The sequence below is a fragment of the Pholcus phalangioides genome, unplaced genomic scaffold (assembly GCF_987345545.1).
Source record: "Pholcus phalangioides strain wild (caught in Gottingen) unplaced genomic scaffold, Ppha-v1.0 ptg000009l_1, whole genome shotgun sequence".
NCBI lineage: Eukaryota > Metazoa > Arthropoda > Arachnida > Araneae > Pholcidae > Pholcus > Pholcus phalangioides.
The window spans coordinates 54,754,056-54,776,135 of NW_028301602.1; the positions used below are offsets into that span (position 1 = coordinate 54,754,056).

The 22,080-nt window shown below is 36.7% G+C and overlaps 1 protein-coding gene across 1 annotated transcript; it reads left to right on the top strand.

The window, feature by feature from the left end:
• The first annotated feature begins 1,836 nt into the window (after window positions 1-1,836).
• On the top strand, window positions 1,837-15,527 carry mRpL32 (mitochondrial ribosomal protein L32). Its single transcript, XM_089236556.1, has 3 exons — window positions 1,837-2,133; window positions 4,219-4,455; window positions 15,181-15,527. The coding sequence occupies exons 1-3, from the start codon at window positions 2,037-2,039 to the stop codon at window positions 15,453-15,455; spliced, it is 609 nt and encodes a 202-aa protein (XP_089092682.1). The 5' UTR covers window positions 1,837-2,036; the 3' UTR covers window positions 15,456-15,527.
• The last annotated feature ends 6,553 nt before the right edge of the window (window positions 15,528-22,080 follow it).

Below are 22,080 nucleotides of genomic sequence, written 5' to 3' on the forward strand. Positions count from 1 at the left end.
TCCTTATTGGTGCTTACGTAATATTTGAACGGTTGTGAGAATAATAGAAATGTACAAATATATAATTATACACAGTGAGAGGGAAAAAATTTTTGAACACGAAATTTTTTATTAAGCCATATGTTATTGAATGACGTTTAACATAAATAAACAAAGTTGCACACACTATGTCATAGTCCCAAAGGCAATTAGAAATAAACATGATTTTATATATTTTGAAATTAAATTTTTTTTTTTAATTGCTGCTTGTATTTCCATAGATTGAAAATGCTATTTTTCATAGTATTCTGTAATACTGTGCAGATGTACGTGGTGTTTTGAATTTTTATAAATTATAGAATAAGCAATTTCCTGATATAGTAGAGAGGATCAGACCATCAAAATCAATATGAGATCAGACATTCTGTAACATTGAAGATAAACATATATATACAGTAGATAAACAGATATAAACTGTAGAATAAACAATTATTCTAACAGCCGAGCGGATAAGGCCATCAATAAGACATTGCAGACACGATTCTACAATATTAAAAATAAACATGATCATGAATTAAATTTTTAATATTATAGACCCTGTTGCTCTGCCCAAAGAGACCTTTTTTACCCTTTCAGTGGCAATCCCGAGATATCTTGTTAAACCTGATCTGCTTTATTTCTGCCACCCCGAAATATTTTGTCTTCTATAAAAATGCAGTGAAACTGTTTTTACAATAAAATGTTTTCCATTCCCCTCCAACCAATCAACTGTTAGTGGGCAGAGTTAGCTATTGTTCTAGGTTAGATAAGTAGAGGAAGCGAGAAAAAAAAGAGAAATATATGCTCAATATATAAATAATACAAAAAGGGTTCTCTTCATAGAAAGCCACACACGTAATGGCAAGGTTTTGCAATTTCAAATGTGGCAATTATAATGCTGATCAGGAAAATTTCAAAAACCACTTAAAGGGTTAAATGGGAGTTTGGCTTAGATTTGCACCTTAAAATTGAAAAACCAACTTGAGCTGACAATCCCAAACAGTGGGGCTAAAACAACTTTTAATAACTTACCACTAATCGGGTTGTGGAAATGATTAGTTTTCTAAATTCAAAAGTCATAAGCTTGTCACAAAAGTTCAGCGATACAAGCAGAAATTGTAGTAAACCACTTTGAAAGTGCTCGAAAAATGTTAATGAATTTAGACAGCTTTATTTTGTTTTTGGTTCCTTTTTTATTCCCACATTGAATAAATCATGGAAACGGCATGCGCGAAGAGACTTAGACATTGTAAATTCTATTTTATTTCATCCCTAAGATTTCTTTAATTCTATTGATTCATATTTAAAAGGGGTGGACAGAAATTAAACACATAGTTAACAGGAAAGCATAGGTGTACGTAGAATTTTCTCAAGAAGAGGATTTTCAGATTTTTTATCTTTGCAGGAAAGTATACTTACTGTAGAAAATATAATTACAAGAAAATGTACTTAATATGCAGGAAAAATAAGAACAGAAAAATACATGTAATGTAGGAAAAGTAATTACGGGAAAATACACAATGTAGGAAAAATTACAGGAAAATGTACTTTTAATGTAGGGAAAATAATTAAAATATACGTAATGCAGGAAAAATAAAAAAATATAAGTAATGTAGAAAAAATAATAACAGGAATATGTATTTAATGCAGGAAATTGATGAAAAAAAGAGAACTATGTAGAAAATATTGATGGTAAAAAATAAAGATGAGAGCCAGAAAAAAATGAGAAAAGAGCGCAGAATATTACAAAATTACGGAGAACGCGCTTGCGCATTGTAAGTTCCGAACAGTTTCCGAAGTCACGACAGTTTCCGAAGTATTTACACGAAGTAATGACCGGTTCGAGAGTAACTCACTCCCGCTCCTCTGTGATTGGCCAAGTTCACCAGGGAATGTCGGATTTTTAGCCGCTAGTGACGAGACGACCAAAGATTGTTTGTTTACAAGTATTTCCATTGAATTGTGAAATCGGACGTGAATATTTCAGCGAAAGCGAAATAACATTGTTGCGGGCGGATATGAATTCGTTGCTATTGAAAGCAGTTGTTGCGAGAGCGAATGCGCGACGCCTGGTGGCTCGGTTGATAGACACTTTTTTTCAAAACACTTTCCCAGGTTCTCTTTCAAGTTTTATTTTCATTAACTTGTTTGATGGGGGGTAAACATTACGATTAACATCCCACTATGCGTTAATCCGGCGTTTCCTTGCCAGTGCAAGGAAGACCACTTTTTTTATGGGAGATACTTATGCCTATAATAGTTACTACTATACAGTTTAGTCTTTGCTTCGATTTGATTCTCTTTCATTTTGTGTCTTGACTTCATCCTTAAAGTGGAAACGAAAGCGTAAAACAGTAATTCAGAAAATGAGATCATTAAAAAGCTCGAGAAAGGTTGTTGACCTTGCCAAGGAATGTGCCCCATTCCCTGAGCAATCCTTTTTACTCCCAAGAAGAATTGCGTTTTTTTCTTGTTTTTCCTTGTACATTTCTTTGTGCGAACAGAATGTACAGATTCATTGTGCGAACTCATTACAGTAAATTTATAACATATACAATATTCTGAATTTGTATTCTAAGTTCAGTTCGGTTTTGGCGTTATATGGTGTTTTATTAGTAAAAATCTGATGTACAGAGATTAAATAATTTTAATTCGTTGTTTTTTGAAGACCTTCCAGTAATCCGCCATAACCCACATTACTGAGTCTATTGTAGTTAACAAAATTTTAAGTCAAGTTATCAAAAACTATCCCATCGTAAGTAGTCAGTGCGCATTGGATAAGCCAAGGCTACATCTATTGGCACGTGTGTAATGCCTACTTTACTAAACAATAGAATCCAATTTATTTAATTGAAAATTTAACAAATAAACGGTGTGTTAGTGGCCCTTTACATCTGCATACATTTTAAAGCAGGGCTGGATGAATCCCAGGACACCATGGCGATTAATAAATTGGTATTGACACCTAAAATTTTCTTTGTGTGGTTATTAAATTGCAGGCTGAAAGCAGCACAAAATGTTTGAAATTTATAGTAGCGTGTCTGTCAACATGAAAGAGGGTCATTAAAAGTCAAAAGAAGCAGTATTTTGGATCTTTTTCTTCGGATAAAAGTTATTTTCTGGCACCCAGATTTTTGTCCAGTCCTGTTTTAAAGTACTTAACGACTTGAAATTTAGTTGATTACTTGAAGCGTGTAAATGGGCCTTTACATCAAATAAAGCTGTCCTAATATTGTTTATGAGATTATTTTTATCTAGAACTTTAACTGCTCTGTAATCTTTTTGGACTGATTGCCGTTCGTTGAACTCTAGTCGCTCAGTCAGATCTGTCCCTCTAATCCAGCTGCTGCATTGGGAAGAGAGCAAGTGAAATTCACTGCGTACTTGTAATTTAACATTACAGAAGTCATAGAGAAAAGAAATTCTCTATAAAGGAAGACTTGATGATTCGTCCACACGCTAGTCTGGCCCATCCAGTAATCCAGCGGTTTTAGGAAGATTTTCTTCAAGCAGAAGGGAACATGTCGCTGCATGTCTGTTTTATTTAGGTAGGCTTTTTTCAAATAGTTTCCAATAATACAGCACACCCCTAAAGCAGAATGTGCCGAAATCTGCGACGTACGTCGCAGAACAATTACCGCTACTGCTGAACAATTTGGAAGAATTTTAAGAAAAAGTGCAAAAAACACTATTACATGTATGGGGATTTTTACCGCAGAGCATTTCCAGTCAGCCGAGGGCTTGTCGCAGAACATTACTAAACATTCTGCTTTGGGGCAGCACACTCTAGTCTGATGTGTGCCAGGTTAGTGAGAGTCTGCTGTGCAGACCTCCTTAACTGTCGTCCTGTAGATACATCCCCTCGCTTGCCATGAGAGAAAAGTTTTACTGCATGATTTATGTACATGTCATCAGTACAAATTTTTAAAGCGTATTTTCAAAACATCTTCAGGATGGCTACTGCAGCAACAGAAAATGGTACATATCATGGAAATCGTGCAACATACATCATGTCATTTGTAATTTAGCATCTTTTTGGACGAGACTAAGTGATTGTGAAGTATGTGTGATAAGTGTTTGGAAAAAACCTCTTAATGGGATTTCAGTGTCCTCAAATTTTGTTCACTTTTCGATTATATATTGTGGATGGCATGTTTCATTATTTTGTATTTTTCAGTCAATGTTGTATAATATTTTCAGGTGTTGCGTTAGACATACCAGATCAACGGTCTTTGGCAGGTGAAAGATTGATAGGACATTCACTCGTTCCAAAAGATATAGGTGGTGATGGTTTTTTATATGCAGTTCCCAAAAGGCGAAGGACGGTAGAGAAGCGTTTAATTAGAAAGATGGGTTATGGGAAGATGCATGTACCCAAGAACAACATAATCTCTTGCGACATGTGTGGCAATTTCCATATCGTGAACACAGTGTGTGGTAAGTCATTTAAATATTTTACTATGAGTTTTGAAATTTAGTGCTTTTTAACATTTTTGTCACCAGAGCTTTGCAGTGGAATTGCAATAACACATTTATTTTTGCTTTGAAAACACATTTTAGTTGTGAATGATTTTATTCCTATAAACAGCATGTTTCCCAGAGGCTGTGATGCCTGTACGGATGATTGAAAATTTATGTCATTAAAGAATAAAATATATAAAGCATACGACATGAACAGAAACATTAAAAAAAAGACACATATCTTATATATAAATATGAAAGTATGTCTGTCTGCTCCTTATACAAATCTACAGTTTTAGGCCGATCATTGCCAGATTTTGCATATATACCAAACAGGACCGGGATTGAACCGTAGGCTAATTTAAAAGTTCGTTACTACTTAAAAGAGCTGGGCAAATGCCCGAAATGGGGAAAAAACTGTCGGGCAACAATGGTTTTGGGGCCTCAACAATTACTTTCGGAACGTTTACTTTGGTTACTGTGGTTTCCAACAATGCGTTTCAGACGTGTATATATGCCTTTACAATGGTTTGTTACATCTTTTTAATTCTGCCATTGTAACAGTTTATGCCTTTATAACGGTTTGTTACTCTTTTCCAATCCTACCAGTAACTGAAGAAAACCCGGGAAGATTGTGCTAGGGGTATTTGTGTTAGCCTATATACAGGTGTCCTGCAAGTGCTAATGCTGCCTTTATCTCATCAACCGCCCATCGTAGAGGTGTAGTTTGAATTTAAAAAATACTTAGGTGTTTGAATAAAAATGACTCAGCACTGCTATCATTTTCACATCAGTTGATCAAACTTGGCAATGGAGGAATTCCCGTAGACCGAAGCACTGAACTGATTACGTTCCCAAATGGATTTTACCAGTTGTTAAATTCAGTTCAAGAACTTGCAGACAAAGTCTTCTGAAACATTGAACAAAATCACTGAAACCATGAGTGGCTTTGTGAGAGAATGATTCTGGCACCGAAAAATGACAGTGTGAACAAGATCAACGAAAAAATTATTCCAGGAGACTCCACATCTTAAAATCGGTTGATACTGTCACAGACTCAGCGCAGACAGTTCTGTATCCTGCAGAATTTCTGAACTCTTTTGATATTCCGGGTATGTCACCATACAACTTGACCCTCAAAGTCGGAGCACCTATAATGCTTTTAAGAAATTTGAAGACACCGAGACTCTGCAATGGCAGCAGACTCTGCGTGAAGAAATTGCGCAATTACATCATCGAAGCACAGATTCTAACTGGACATCTTCATTCCACGTATCCCAATTATCACCGAAGTAATGCCATTCACTTTCAAGCGATTACAGTTCCCGATTCGTTTAGCTTTTGCCATGACAATCAACAAAGCACAAGGCCAATCGTTAGCAGTGGCAGGTATCAACCTACTTGAGCCCTGTATTTCTCACGGACAGCTTTTCGTTGCCTGTTCGCGTGTTGGTAATCCCAAAAATTTGTACATCTACACACCAGGTGGGAAAACAAAAAATATTGTGTATCCACAAGCAATTGCCTCAAGTTCTTAATTAAAATATTTAAAAATAAAAGTAATTTTTTCTTACTTGATACAGAATTTCTTTTAATTAAAAAATAATAAGTTTTTAAATTTTTTACAGGGCGGGCAACGTCGCCGGGTATCAGCTAGTGTCAGCCCGCCAGGCTGACTTCTACTTAATGTAACTAAGTATTTAATCAATTATTAATTCTCAAGATTCTATCGTATAGTTGCGTTGTGTTATAGACATATAAAAACAAATTATCGTAATCCAGGGATAAAACGCACGGAGGCAAGTTAAAGTAAAAAAAAAAATTTCTTTAATTTATAAATATCAATTACAATCATCAACCTTAAGAAAGATGCATCCTATATCTATTTAAGAATATGTATATTACCATACCCGACAGATGAGTCAAGGTATTACCTTATGCATCTGAGAACATGTAACATCCTGATTATTTACTGGACATTCAGGTCACAGGAAAAGTAGTAAGCGTATTCACCCCAGTCATCGTTGGTGATTTCCTCAACATCCTAAGTGCAGCTGCTTCCCGCACACTACGGCACTTCCGTCACTAGGCACTTGTTACACACTCCACTCCGGCAATCCGGTACTTCTTACATATTCCGCAACCCAAACTTCGGGGAACCTCAACTCTCCGTTAGACTCTCACATATCACCTTTTATTCCCTCATTCTCCAAAACCAATTTTTCAATTACATCTCACTTTCTATCTCCTTTCATCCTCTTCGGCTTCTCCCTAGAAACCAGGATTCGCTCCCTCTTGTAATTTTTCTTTCCGTGCTACATTTCAATTTGAGGCCTCAAGCAAGGGGCAATTCGGTTGGACTTTCGCGTGACCATTCTGGAGAAGATCTGTGCTATTCATCCCTAATAAATTTTGCCCCTTCCTAAATACTTAGAATGCCTACGTGCACCTTCATATCAATATCTAAGGTGACCCCCACATTACAATCAGAGCACAGATGCTCTACTGGGCAATGCCGCTTTCTATTTATATTTTCTCTCTTACCAGGTGTACAAGTATGAAATGCGGATTTCAGAAAACAGATGGTGCACCAATGCAGTTTGTGCTATAAAATACACTGCACCATTTTGTTGTGTCATCAACAAGTGTCAGATGCGCGCGAGTGATAAATTGGAAAAGTGTGTGCATAGTGTTGTATTGCTGTGTTCAATATGTCGAAAGTTATACTGAACAAAGAGCATTCGTGGACAGCATTAATTTTTTTGTTTTCATTTGAAGAAAACTGCTGCTGAATCATACCGATTACTTTGAGAAGCTTATGGTGAACATGCTCCATCGCAAGATACGTGTGAATGATGGTTTCGGTGTTTCAAAAGTGGCGACTTCAGTGTTGCAGACAAGGAACATGGAAAACCGCCAAAAAAAAAGATGTGGAATTGGAAGCATTGTTGGACAAAGATGATACTACACAGACCATGTTCTTCCTTTCTTACATAATCTTTTATCACTCATGGCCGCCCTGCACGTGTTCCTTACAACTACCCAAAGTCAAGCCTCAATTAATACCACACCTGTTACCTAGTGACCTTCCAAATAATCTTTTAAATACAAAACATCCTTAAACAATTACCCATTTAAATATATTAAAAATTTTTACAATTTACACTAATTACCTTTTCATTCAAATAATTACGAATAATTATGAGTGGAATGGACCCGCTCATACTAGTACAACATAAAAGAGACAAAGTTCTTAATGCATGGCGAGAAATGTAAAATAAAACAAAACATAAAAAATATATGAAAAAAAAAATGAAACACACACATACGTAGATAAACACAAACAAGAACAATTTTTTTAATTGAAAAAATATACATAATTAAAGTGGCAAAGCTAAATTGAATAAATTTTATTGCTCCTCCTAAAGGTCAAAATAAGAGTCTACATCGTCTATTGAAATTAATAATTTGAATAATGCTTTTTTAAATACCGCGTGTGTGGGTGTATTTTGCATTTCTAGTGGTAGTGAATTATATAATTTTGGAGCTAAATAATAAAAATGTTTACGAAAAATTTCTTTCCTAAAAGTAGGAATACGGTAAATCATATGAGGTCTTCGCTCGGAAACATCTTTTAAACTGCATAAGCCTATATTACAGGTTAAGAAAAGAATAATACGAAAAAGAGCATTATGGCATAAAGGAAGTATATTACGATTTCTAAAAATTATAGAAGAATGAGATTGACCCTGATTAAAAATTTTGAAAACTCTTTTGTATTGAAAATAAAGGCAATAAATTAGTTTTATAATCACTACCCCATATAATTGTACCATAATTTATAAGTGAATAAAACCAAGCATAGTAAAGGTCTTTTAAGAAATTAGCGGAAACTTTCTTACATATATAATAAAAATTATATAAAACAAATTTTTTAAGTAGTTCATGAACATGAGATTTCCATTTTAAATTGCTGTCCAAGTATTTAATAGTATTTACTTCTTGAATTGCATCACAATGACAATGAGGTTGAAAATCACAAGCGAGGGTGTGGAATTTAAGATTAAGATGTAAATCAGATTGCATAAGATTGAAATTAACGTATTTTGTCTTCTGTAAATTTAATTTTAAATCATTAGCATAGAATCATTTTTGAATTAATATTAAATCATGGTTAATATGATTCTTAAGGCTGTCAAGATCATCACATGAATACATTAATACAGAATCATCGGCATAAGTGATCATAAAACCGTCAAATTCTAAATTACAAAGATCATTAATGAAAATCAGAAAAAGTTATTTTGTGATTTAAAAAAAATTATGATCGATACAAGTGGATGTATCTTTCACTCTAGTAGGTTTATTTATTAGACACTTAAAACCATATTGGCTTAGACAGTTAAGGTAATCATGGACGTCAATACTGTTTTTAAAAATGTCTATTTTTAAATCTCCAATAATTATAATATTATCGAAATTAAGGTTGGATAAAACATTGGAGCTCATTATTAAATTCAGCTATTGTGAATTGGTGAGAACGATAGATAGATAAGAGTGCAATATTAAATTCCCTACTGAATAATAGGATACATTCAGCCGTAGTGAAATGAATATCAATCTGATTAAAAATCAGATTTTTCTGTACAAAGACTGCGACCCCCCCCCCCGACCTGCTACTTTCTCTGTAACAGAAAAATGAGTTGAAATTATCCAACTTATTATACAAGTTCACTTCATTACTATAAATCCAGATTTCAGAAAAAATTAATAAAGATATTTTGTTTAAACAACCTGAAAATTCTGCTAAAAAATTGTAGTTAGCTCGCAAACTCTGAATATTTGTATGAAATATATTTAAACTATACTTGGGAGGTAAAGAATGCACTTATATCATCCAGATTTGTAATAATTTTACAATCATAATCAGGTTCAGTTATTATATCAGTTAAGAAATTGAAGGTAAATCCTTTTCAGAGTTCATTCGTACAACTCTGGGTGATTCATTCTTTCGCAAAAAAATTTCGCAGTCGTGAAGAACTTATAAAGGTCTTTGTTTTGAGGGCTGAACATGAACAAAAGAAAAGAGGGAAAAAGAATACATTCAGTCGGAGAGAAGTTGTAGTGATCATTCTGATGTATTTTGCTACAGATGTGGCGAGTACACCCTAAAAGAGCAAGCTATTTTTCTGATTTTGTTAAAAGAGCTTGCCTTGGGTATTTTGGCGTTAGGCTTGGCAACCAAGATAAAGTTTGGACTCCATACACAGTGTGTAAAACATGTACATAACATCTCTGACGGTGGTGGGAAGAGGAGGTCTAAATGGGGTCAATACCCATTGCTCACTAACCAAAATGAAAGAGGAATACTATACTATCACTTTGGTCATAGAGAAGATAGTTTCACAAACATCAATGAGTAATTTGTGTGTATTGACTTGAGAATGATTAACTTTCTTCTTGGTCAGCGGGGGGGGGGGGGGGGGGGGGGGGGGCTACACAAAATACAGGGCTTGGCACAGGACACTTTTCCCACTAAAAGTCACTTTTTTAAAAACTGGTCACTTTTATTACATATTTTCAGGCCCAGGTCACTTTTTTAAGCAAAAAGAACTGCGACCTCGGTCTCTCGTGCTTTTCTGATGTCAGTGTTTCTTTTTTCTTTAAGGAGAAAATTTACCGGTTCAAAGTCGCTAATTTTCTCCCTCCCTTCATTGAACTATTATCGTTGGTTCCCTTCCTGGGAGCATCCCGTGTGACGTCAGCATAACTTGATTTCAAGGCGCTTAGAATGAAAGCTCCGTGGTTAAAGAATTGTCATTTTATAGAAAAGCCGGTTGGAAACAAAATAGCATTAAAGGCGTACTACAACAAAGAATTTTTCCCCCCTCTATTACCATTCTTTCTTATTTTCCCACATGCTCGCTCATTCTTTCATTTTCATCTTATTTTAAAATTCATGCTTTATTTTATTTGATTTTCAAAAGTTTTAGTCCTAAGGGCCGAATTTCTTTCTTGGAGCATTGCTCAAGTTACATTTGTTTATTCTATCGTTACTTTTGTTAAAATGTTATTTGAAATAACGATTTAAGAGGGCCTGTGTAAAAAATTTGAAAAAAAATTTGAATGAAAATGATCTATCTAGAAATAAAATTTATGTAGAAAATAAGTTGCGTGCAGTGGGGGAATACTCTTGTAGCTGGCCAAGCAGATATTTTGAATTTACTTACAATATAAAAAAAAATTTGAAAAAAAATCATCTGAATGAAAATGATGATCTATCTAGAAATAAAATTTGTGCTATATTTTCTACCTGGATTTGAATCTCAGCAAGAAACCATAGCCCCAAATATGATCGAAAGGAGAACTATTTATGAAACGATTACAGAATCCTGCAATTTGACATTTAGTTTAACAGTGATTTGCAAATCAGACGAAAATTGGTCATCAGGCTGATAAAAACTCATTTAACGTGCATTCGAACTGTAAAAAGAGATGGATTTAACAGTGGGCATGCTGAGCGCACACTTGGCCCCTACTTTACACTTTTTTTCTTAATTAAAGGGGCCTAATAAATTTTATTTTATTTCAATTTCAGCGTCAACTGACCCCCCCAAAGCAGAATGTGCCAAAATCGGCAACATACGTCGCAGAACAATTTGGAAGAATTTTAAGAAAAAGTGAAAAAAAACACTATTACAGAACATGGGGATTTTTTACCGTCAATCGACTGCTTTTACAAGAAGACACCAGTATCAATTGGTAAGGGACAATGCAAGGTTATGGTGTCACAGAATTTTTCTTTAATAGGGTTGTTAATAAATGGAATAGCTTACCCCCGGAGGTAGTAAATTGTAACAATTGACACACTTAAAAAGAAATACGATTAACATGTTGGGGTGAATCGAGAAGCTCTATCCATACTTAGAATAAGACAACCATAAGTATTCTTTATAGGCATTGTATTTAATATTTTATCATGTATATTGTTTTAATTGCATTAATTGGGTTGCTGTATTTTTAAAATATATGACATCCATATCTGTTATGAGCATCTTTTACTCAGCCACCTTGTTGGGCATTTTGCCTGTTGTGGCATTGTATTTGTATAACATGGAAAATTTTAGCAAGACCTTGAGTTTTATGTTAATGGGGATGAACTTCATTAATTCTTATCAGCCAGCCCCCCCCCCCTCTCCTGACCTTATTCAAATGTAAATAAGGGCAGGTGCCTGAGACAGGAAAATTGGTGTTAGGCATAAGAAGTTGAGAAATACTTTTCATCTCTGCCATACCATTCACCCCATGATTGTAAGAGTTCTAGAATGAATCAACTCTTCTATAAAAAAAATTCTGCTAATTCTCAGGATTTGCAGATATTGATGGCTATAGTTCATAAGTTATGCAACGTATAACTTGCGTACTTTGTTTCACACCCACAGAAAAATAGCACTTTCTACATTAGAAACATGTGGCTATATATAGTAGCAAGTGTAGCTACAGTAATGGTTGATAAAATTTTAAGTAGCCTACTTATTTCTTGATATATTTAACTGTAGAATCATTGATGCCACAATAACGGGAAACTGCAGCAATAAAGCTAACCTTTGTCAATATTTTGAATTTTCCTTGCAAGTTTTCATTTCAGAAACATTTATATACAACAGTTTCGTATAAATATTTTCAGGATCACCAGAAAAACCTTCAAGGAGGATTTTTGAAACATTTAACACGTATAACTTATATTTTGTTCCGATACAAGAATCTGTATCTCAAGTGTTTTCCAAAAAAAAAATTTGACCAGGAATAAGAAATCTCCATGAATACTGAGGGCAGATTGTACTGTTAAATTCAGGAGCTTCAAAAGGGAACATTTGTACTTTTTTTCGAAATAGGCTACACTTTTCCGCAGTTTCCAAATCTTTGGGGTGAACTCTATTGAATTATGCAACAAGATTTATTCAAACAGGAATATTTTTTAGTTGAAATTACAATGTAAAGTGGGTCATTTCTATCAAAAGGGGACATAAAGTGGCTTTTTTATTGGCCTTAAGGGTTTTTTTTCCAAATGGCACATTTTTCAGAAGAACCTGTTGATAACTGTCACCCATGGGACTTAAAATTTTGCCCACTAACAAGGAGTGTCTATTAATGGATAGTAAAATACATTGAATCCTGTTGACATAATTGAAAAAAGTGTGCGTTATAGGAGATTCCATTGTAGAATGACCATGCTTTTTGTTATTCTGGAATAGTAATTTAGAGAGCTAGGTCAAACTTTCTTGGACTCAATGGGTGGCGTAGAAATTTCTAATTTTTCCGAGAAAACCAGTGTCAATTTTGATCAAGGATAATATATTTCCACCAATTTTCTTTCAAAGTGAAACGTTTCCAGAATTTTTATGTAAATAACTGCTTTGAACGCTGATCAAGAAACACAGTAGTGTTTCAATAATTGGAGGTAAATGGGACTGAGGCCACCTCAGATTTTCTGAAAAACAATAAAAAAATGCTTTAAATGTAGTATATCCATATTCCTTGCTTGATTTATATTCTTGAATAAGATATGTACGATGTTTCAAAAGATGATCAATGTGAAAAGGGCACGAAGATTGAAATCAACTTTTCTCAATCTATTATTGAGAAGAGTTGACGATGGGACTAATGGTGAATGATTCTGATAGCTTTCAACAACTACTGAACCATGCATGTACCCCCCATCATCCATATTCCTCTGAAAAACTTCAGAACGGTACACGGTGGAGTGTACTTGTAGTAAACCTGACGTGAAGTTTGTTTCTGTGTAATGCTTGTGATGTGTAGTGCTGCCACTAATTTTTCTACCTATGAGTGAGATGTAATGATTGTATCGTTGTAGGCCTGTTGCTCTTTGTGGCAAAACTTTTCAACATGCCTTAAAGTTGGGAACCACAGAAAACAAACTTTTTGACCACCACTGTGGCAACGGTAGGGTTTGAACCAGGGTCTTTGTGATGCGAGTCCATCACTATGACCACCACAGTCAGGGCCGCAAGTAGATACTTTATCACCTGGGGCAAACCGACATTTTGACATCCCTTGCCATGTAGAAGATGCAGTTAAAGGGTGAATTCGGCGTCCATTCTGGTTCAGTGCTCGGGGCACCAGACCTGCTTGCTTCGCCCAGTTGCCAATATCTGCTAACTGCATTTTCAATGATTTTAAGTGATCTGAGGACGATGCCATTGTCCACCATTAGAAAGAAACCTGTCAAACTTGCTCTTTCTCAGCAATTTTATGCTGCATTAATAAATGCCTTTTATTAATGTTCATTTTAGGCATTTTGCCTGCCTATGTTGACCATTATTAATGCCTAAACTTCTGGGCTCTAGCAAGAAGTTAGCTGGGAGCTTTCCATATTATTAAAAATTGACATCACTTAACTAATTAAAAACACCCAACCAATTATTACAGATACCCTAGTTTATAAAGATTTGTTATCGTATGGGTCAGTGTTCTGGAATCTTTTTAAATGGGCAGAAATGGGAGAATCAATTTCTTGCTGGAGATCATTCGTCTGCAATGATTATATGCCAAATCCTCATCTGCTCCCCCACTCTTTCAAAAGTGTTTCGTGGAAATTCCCACAGCCTGGTGGTTGAGAACAGTTTAAGAGAACTGCTTAACCCTTTGGCCGAGTCAATTGTTGGAATCAGACCTTTTCTGTCCACGAGATAATTTTTTTTAACCCTTATTTATCAGAAAGTGATTCAGCAGGCTATGATGAGACAGGTTAATGGTTAGTATTCAAAATCTCTGCAAATTTTGATGCATGTAGTTATTGCTGTAATTTTATGCATTTACAGTGAAGTCGTGTTATAACAATATTCTACAGACCAAGAAAAGAACATTATTGACTAGTGATTGCGATATTGAGAGGCTGCAATTATCGTCACATACCATCAAATTTATGCTGTTAGTGATATCTGTTCAATCAGCATTCGTTTATACCACTACAGTGCAAGGCTGTCTTAAGAGCATCGTGGGCCCCCGGGCCAAATGATTTTTCTGAGGCCCTACCAGGCAAATTCTCGAAAATCTCAAAAAGATCTCATTTTTGTGGGGCCCCTTTTCTCTTGAGGTGCCCGGGTAGGCCCATGCCTTAAGACGGCACTGCTACAGTGTTTCCAGCAAAATCTGCTTCATCAATACTCTGGAAGAAATAAATATAATTTAAAATCATAATTTTTTCCAGACTGCGAATTTTTGTTTTTCGAGTTTGTTTCTTTTCCCTTTAAGGAACTTTCCAGGGAACGACTAAAAAATTTCCTGCGACTAAAAAATGCACTCATGAGTATTTATTTGCAAGAAAAAATTCAGTTGCATGTTTCACACCCATGAACCCACCAACGTTACCTCCAATTTTTATTTTACGCGCACGACACATTTCTTGCGTGCAAAGTGACAATTGCACATACTCCCCATATTCCCAAGAGATCTGTAGGATTTGTCCAGTTGTTGAAAAATATTGTCTCGTAGAGGGATTTATTCATGTAAAGGATATCATTATATATTGATAACAGTTTAACATATCAGACATTCCAAAAAAAAAGATTTGAATAAATATTTATTATATGGAGTATCATTGTGGCAATATTTCACAATATTTATATTGCTGCACTTTTTTTAAATGCAAGAATTGATATATTTTTTAAATTTTAGGCAAATGTTACGAGAGAGTCAAAAGCGAAACAGAAATAATGCAAGAAGCAATTTTCAAACATCTCAAGTTGGATCCTATTGAGGAAGACGTAATCGTCCTTTATAAAGATGATGCAAGGAGCAAAGCTTCCACCAAATGCAAACTAATAATCGAATTGGAGAAAGAGAGGCCAGCTTGGTTTAGCGATAATCTTTTATCAAGAGACAGTGGGACATCTGTCGAATCAAACAAAGATGTGAGTTCACATCAGCCTCAAGCCATCGTCAAGAAATGATGCTATATTGTATAGTCAAATTCTTTTCTTTCGAATAAGTAATAAATATTTGCATATTATTTTAGAAGAGAAGAGTCTTCTGTCATGACTCATTAGCATTGAGCATCTTTTTACAAACTTATTGTTAACACAGTCAGACTTGCTCATATTGCTTATCATAAGTTTGGGTATAACAATATTTTCTGACTATCATGACTCCCGAGTATACTCAAAATTATATATACTAACATAATGCACATTTTTAATTTTTTTTTTAAAAATTGACAGGTGAATCAAAAACTTCATAAAAATGTTATGGTCTGACTAAACGCTGTTCATTCTAACTTGGGTCCTAATGTAAATAAAAGCACATGTGCGATGCCCAAAATGATTGTTGGAAGAACATTTCACCTTTCTTATAGTACAACACTGCCTGAAATATAGTCGTTTGCCCCTCATAATTTTTATTTTTTAAAAATATTTATTCCGTATTATTTCAAAGTTTTGGGAAAAAATATTTTTTAAAGATCGGTCTCACATACACAAAGCATTTTTGTTGCTGTCTTCAGGGTGGATCTGTATCATTTGATGACAAATGAAATATGCGTGTCTATTCAAAAAAGTCTGAGGATTATCACGAAGACATGAAGGTAAAGTTTTGAAAATCAGATTCCAAAGAGTACTGCTCATTTTCGATTCAGTTAGCCTCATTATGACAGACACTATAGATCCCGTGAGAAAGCCTGGCCTGGGGGGGGGGGCTCATTGAAGATCCCAGTCCAGGGGCTCCTGCTGCTGGGGTCATGGCTCGCAACCTACGCACGAATAAAAAACTGAAATTGTCTTGACAAAAGCAGGATAACAGCTTGAAGTAAAGAAATGAAACAATGTTGAGACTCTTCTCGTCAAATTGGAACTGCTACAGCCCGCGGATAATGGCCCCCACATCCTGCCGCAAGGCCCCCCCCCCCAGGATGTGATCTTTGGTGGGCCCTCAGACCAACCTTTCAAAAGCCCTTCTATATAGTAAACTTTTAGCATGAAAAAATTAAAAAAAATGACAAGCATTGTCGCAGGCAATGTCCGGGCTGGAGCCCTGTCATCCCAACTCTTGAGGAGTGTGCCATGATAACGACAGAATACCTTATCAAATTTTTTTTGGGGAGATATATACCTCTGTTTTAATTAGTGTCATCAACAGTTTTTATTTCAACAAAATTTGAAGAACAGTGAAAAAGATTTTCATCTCAGGAAAATTCTTCATAACGAATTTGCAATCTCACGTTTGAGGAAAAAAACATGTGTTCGGAACACATAATGAAGGGGCGGGTAAAATTACAACCAATAGCGGTAAGGGATGCAGAGTGATATCAAAAATTGGTGTATAGCGGTTTATTTACATCAGAACCCAAGTTAGAATGAAGTCTAGGAGAACCTAGTGGCTCCCTTGTCCTATATAGTTCTTCTGCGGCTCCCCAGACTAGTTCAGTAGATATTATGCATTTACAAAAGAACCACTTAAAAGCTTGAATAGGCACACCGATTAACACCTCCAGCTCACTGTGTTGCCCCCAGGAGTCACGATGCACACTATGGAAAGCACTGGTTTAGCCTCTTCATAGATTGCCCACACCTCAGACACCACTACTACTTAACCGTACATGCACCTGACATACATTCTACTGCAAAATTTCTGACGAATCAGTACATGCCAAGTGTATGTTCTGAGTTACATGTATGACCAACATATTTATGTTGTCAGAGTTACGCTTTTATTTATTGTGTTCTTGCTGGTGCTGCCATCTGACTTTTGTATTTTGACGTGAAGATGGAAAATGCTTGAATTTTCGGTAGGTTAGACATACGACTTTATGAAATCAGGATGATTTCAATCCTAGAATGCAATTTGTACATGATGGTTTAGTTGCAACGTTGATCAAGTGCTCGCGAGCACGAAATCAAAGTCAATCGAGCACTCTGGGTGCTTCAGGGAGCACCGTAGTGCATGCGAGCAATGGGATGAAGATGCCTGCTCTAATTAGTGCTTCGGTCATCATGACCCAATGCTTGTAGTTTTTATTTCATATGCACACCAAGAAAGTTTTCCAAGTGGAACAAAATTTTATATATGTGAGTACAACGTTGATCATACACTAGTGATTACACAATTAAAGCAAAAGAACTATTTGTTAAAGGAAAAACTACAAATGGATGGAAGTTCTAGTACCCGTTGGGCCACCTCTAGTATGAATACACAATGGATACAGGTGCCCTGTGTCATCTCATTCCACAGTTGCTGTAACTGTGCCGCTAGTTTGATCAAACTCCTAGGCTGCCCAACTTGCTGTCCCAAGTGATTCCAGATGTACTCAATTGATGACAAATCTGGAGATCTGGCAGGCCAAGGAAGGGTGTTAATGTGGCGGAGGCATTCCTGTGATACCCTTGCTGTGTGTGGTCAAGCATTGTCTTGTTGAAAAACTCCTCCTTGGAGCTCTGCCACAAGTGGCTGAAGGACGTCACGAACATACCACTGGGCTGTCATGGTACCATGGATGAATATTAGAGGTGATTGGGTGTTGCATGCGATGGCACCATCACACCAACTGTGCGAGCGTTATGCTGCTGTATAGTGAAGGCAGGATTGAAGCGTTCGCCACGGGGCCTTAACACGCGTACACGGTTGTCATCACTACCAAAATTGAATCTCAATTCATCGCTGAAGATGACCTGGTTGTATTCGATTGCAGTCCAATCAATCCCTTCGTGCTCAACACCACTTAAAATGGAGGCAATGGTGAGTGGGTGTCATTGGTAGCATACATAATGGGCACGATGGTACGGACAGACACAGGGGCCTGCTGTGAAGCTGCTGCCTGTGTCAGAATGTGTCCCAGACAATGATGCAGTTGGTGCTGTGCATGCTTGTCAAATGATGTAACAGTCTTCTCGGATATTGGTCTGCTGAGGGCGTCCTGAGCATGGCTGTGCATGCGATCTCTCTCGCATCCACTGGTCCCAGCACCTCCTAACTGTAAAGTCAGATTGGCCTAAGTGGTCAGCTGCTCGCCGAGTTGACCACCCAGCTTCCATCATTCCGATGATTCTTCCCCTCTCAAACTCTGACAGCTGATCATATTGTCTTCGATGATGGAGTAATAACAGATTAAGTACAGGCAAAATTCCTCTGCGAACCTTTTTATATGCCAAGGAGAATGAAGTTCAATGCCCTCTGGTGGCATTACACATTGTGCATATAATCATTTGCATATTTGCGTACATACTTTGACACGTATCTTCATGCCAAGTTATGTTACGGTTTGACAATTACTTCTTGGTGCGCTAATTTTTATGGCAATGAGTGTGCATTCAAATTCATGTGTGTCTTCAGTTGTATATATTTTATGCTTATTCTCACAGCATAATACACTATACAACTATAATTAACTTTGCAAACAATTTATACTGGGTTAGCCTGGAAAAACACGATTTTGAATGAGAAAATTTAATTCAAGTCATCTGGTCATGACAGAATAGCACAGATGCACATTTCCAGTAATTCAATATTTCTGTTTAGAAAAATAGTTATTAATTGCTTAAATTTCTTTTCTATGATTTTAAAAACAGCAAAGAACATGATAAACCTAATACCGCAACTGGACTCAAAACGAAGAACTTTTTTAACCCTTTCTGCAGCAATCCCAAAATATTGTGTCTTCTAAAAAAATGAAGCTTTTACTGTAAAACATGTTTTCCAGTCCCAATCAATCAACTGCTAGTGGGTGGAATCGGCTCTTGCTCAGGGTTAGATAAGAGAGTGTTTTTCCTCCTCCTTTCTTTCAGAACTGTAAAGAATTATACGCTCAGTATAAATAATACAAAAAAATTTTTTCCAAAAAAACATCTCTTCCTAGAAAACCACACACGTCATGGCAGATGTTTTTGAATCAGTGAGGGAAATAAAAGTGATGGGTGAAGTAAATTTCTTGTTTTGGGGGGGGGGGGAAAGCAGTTATCAGCTCACAATAAGAAAAAAATTCTTGAAAATAGGTGGCAATTTATGAAGGTTTCCCAATTTCAAATGTGGCGGTTATAATTTTAGGAAAATTTTAAAAACCGCTTAAACGGTTAAATCACTCCTGGGTCTGATGTCATGAAAATATAGACATGATTCACCATCTCTCCAACAGGTAGCAGTATTAACTAGTGCCGGAGACACTAAACTACGTTCCTGCCTTTTCCTAGTTCAGGTTATGCTGCTCTGATAAAAATATGAATTTGTGACCTGATAACTTTCACCTCCTTACCGTTTCACACGTTGCAGTCACACGCAAGGTAATGAGAAAAATTTTCATTTCATATATAATTTAATACAATATATCGCTAAAACTATAACACTAATTTATAGTTTTAGCGATAGAGACCGATACTTAACACAGTGAAACTTATGAGTATATACACTGGTGTAAGAAATTAAGAGAGTTTGCAGACTTGGTCGAGACGGTTGCAGAATAAACAAAAAAATCGGTTAATAGGGGGTATGGTACCCTCTTACAGATATACAAGGTCTCGCAGCGTGATTTCATACTTGAAATAAGGCAGTTTATCATTTCCTGCGGCAATTGGTCCCACTCATTCAGCAACGCTGTTTTCATTCCCTGGATGGTTCCCGGAGGGGGGGTTGCGAGTTGCATTTCCCCTTCCCAGACATGCTCTATAGGGTTAAGGTCTGGCTGGCCTATCCATCCGGCGAATATCCTCATTCTCTAGAAAATCGTCGAGCAGAAGAGCTCTATGTGGCCTCACGTTATCGTCCATTAAAATGAACTCAGGGCCAACTGCACCCCTGAAAAGGCGAACATAGGGCTCCAAGACCTCACACCAGTCACAGTGCCTCTTTCAAAGACATGGAGAGGTGTGCGGCCATCCAACATGATGCCTGCCCAGACCATTAAACCTCCTCCGCCATAATGGTCAATTTCGCGGACATTGGAGGGTAGGTAGTGAGTCCCTGGTTCTCTCCATATGAGCGTACAGCGAGAATCGGTGCTTAGGCTGAACCGGGACTCATCAGTGAAGAGAACGGTCACCCATTGATCCATACTCCAATCTCTATGCTCTCTGCACCATGATAAACGGATTCTCCTGTCCGTAGAAGTGAGCGGGATGCAAACAGCAGGTCTTCTTGCAAACAACCCTCTCATAAAGTCTTTTGGAAACAGTCACCCTTGATACACGGGTTGGCTGCATACAAGTCACGAGAGAGCTGAGAAGCTGTAGCACTCCTGTTACGCCTTGCTATAATCGACAAATGGCGATCTCCTCTGGCCGTCGTGGCTCTTGGACGACCTTGCCCAGGCTTTCTCTCGATGGATCCGGTATCCTGGAACTGTTTCCATAAGCTACACATGATGCTGGGCGTGAAATTGAACTCTCTACAAATCTGGACTTGAGATTTGGCCTGCTTCTAGCCTCCCCACAATTCGCCACCTCATTCCATCATCTAAACGTTGGTGGTTACTCATTTTTACTGTTACAATTTGAAATTAACCGATTGCTGCAGAATAACACCAAGAAATTCGCCGAGGTGTGCTAGCGAATGATTAATTAATTATTAATTGTATAATATTCCCATTATTTCATCTGTTCTTTTTTCAGGTTTATTGTTTCTTGCCCTGTTAGTTAAGTTAAAAAAATAACATCAATTTATACCTTCTGAACTGAAATTCTCTCACCGGGTACAAATAAAAATTACGCCTACATCCCACACAATAACTGTTCTTCAGTATGTTCTAGAATCGCACTGAATTTCATGAAATGCAGTTTCATACGTTAAAAAAAAAACTGATCTACTCTGTAGTTCCTTCTAAGGATTTTTTTTTTTAAGAAACTGACTTGGTAAAGTTTAAAAAAAAAAGTTTGATTACCAGATGGAACAATATTTAAGGCTGCTTGTTCATAAAGCAGATGTGCTGGAACTTTTAACACATTCAACTAAATACAGTGGTACCATCTGTCCTTTCTTTTACACAGAGCACAACTCTGGTTTACTGTCATTTTATCCGCTTTCACATGAGAGTTCAACCGAAAGTGTGTATGTACTACACCTAACTGCCTTGCATGCATATCTAATGTTGGGAAAAGAGGCCTCAGAGTGCTGGACCAGGAAGAGTGCTAAGTTTGCTTTTTGTTTGTTCAAAATTGTGAGGAAAGGGGTTGCCAAAATGGGTACCTATTTGCTCTGGGTGACAGTGTCAATTTTCGTTTTTGGTTGTGGCCATGGTTGAAGGTTCTGTTGCGGGACTTTTCAATGGGAAGATTGACATATAAGCTGGAAAACCCAATTCAGCCATCAATTCACCACTGGTGGGATTTGAACCCAGGTCCTTGTGATGCAAATTCCTCACAATGCATACGACTGTACAACGGCTACTATCGGTGCTAAAAATATTCTCCCTGAAGTCCTGGAAAAAATTCTGCCACTTACTCTGAGCACTAACTTCAGGCAGTGCTAGAATTGAAGAAAGGGACAAGAGAGTAGGACAACTACAAAACTTGAGAATGTGACAATTTTTTTTTGTAGTGTGTGTGTGTGTGTGTGTGGGGGGGGGGAGAATTTTGTCCTCGTGCGTCATGGAATAACATA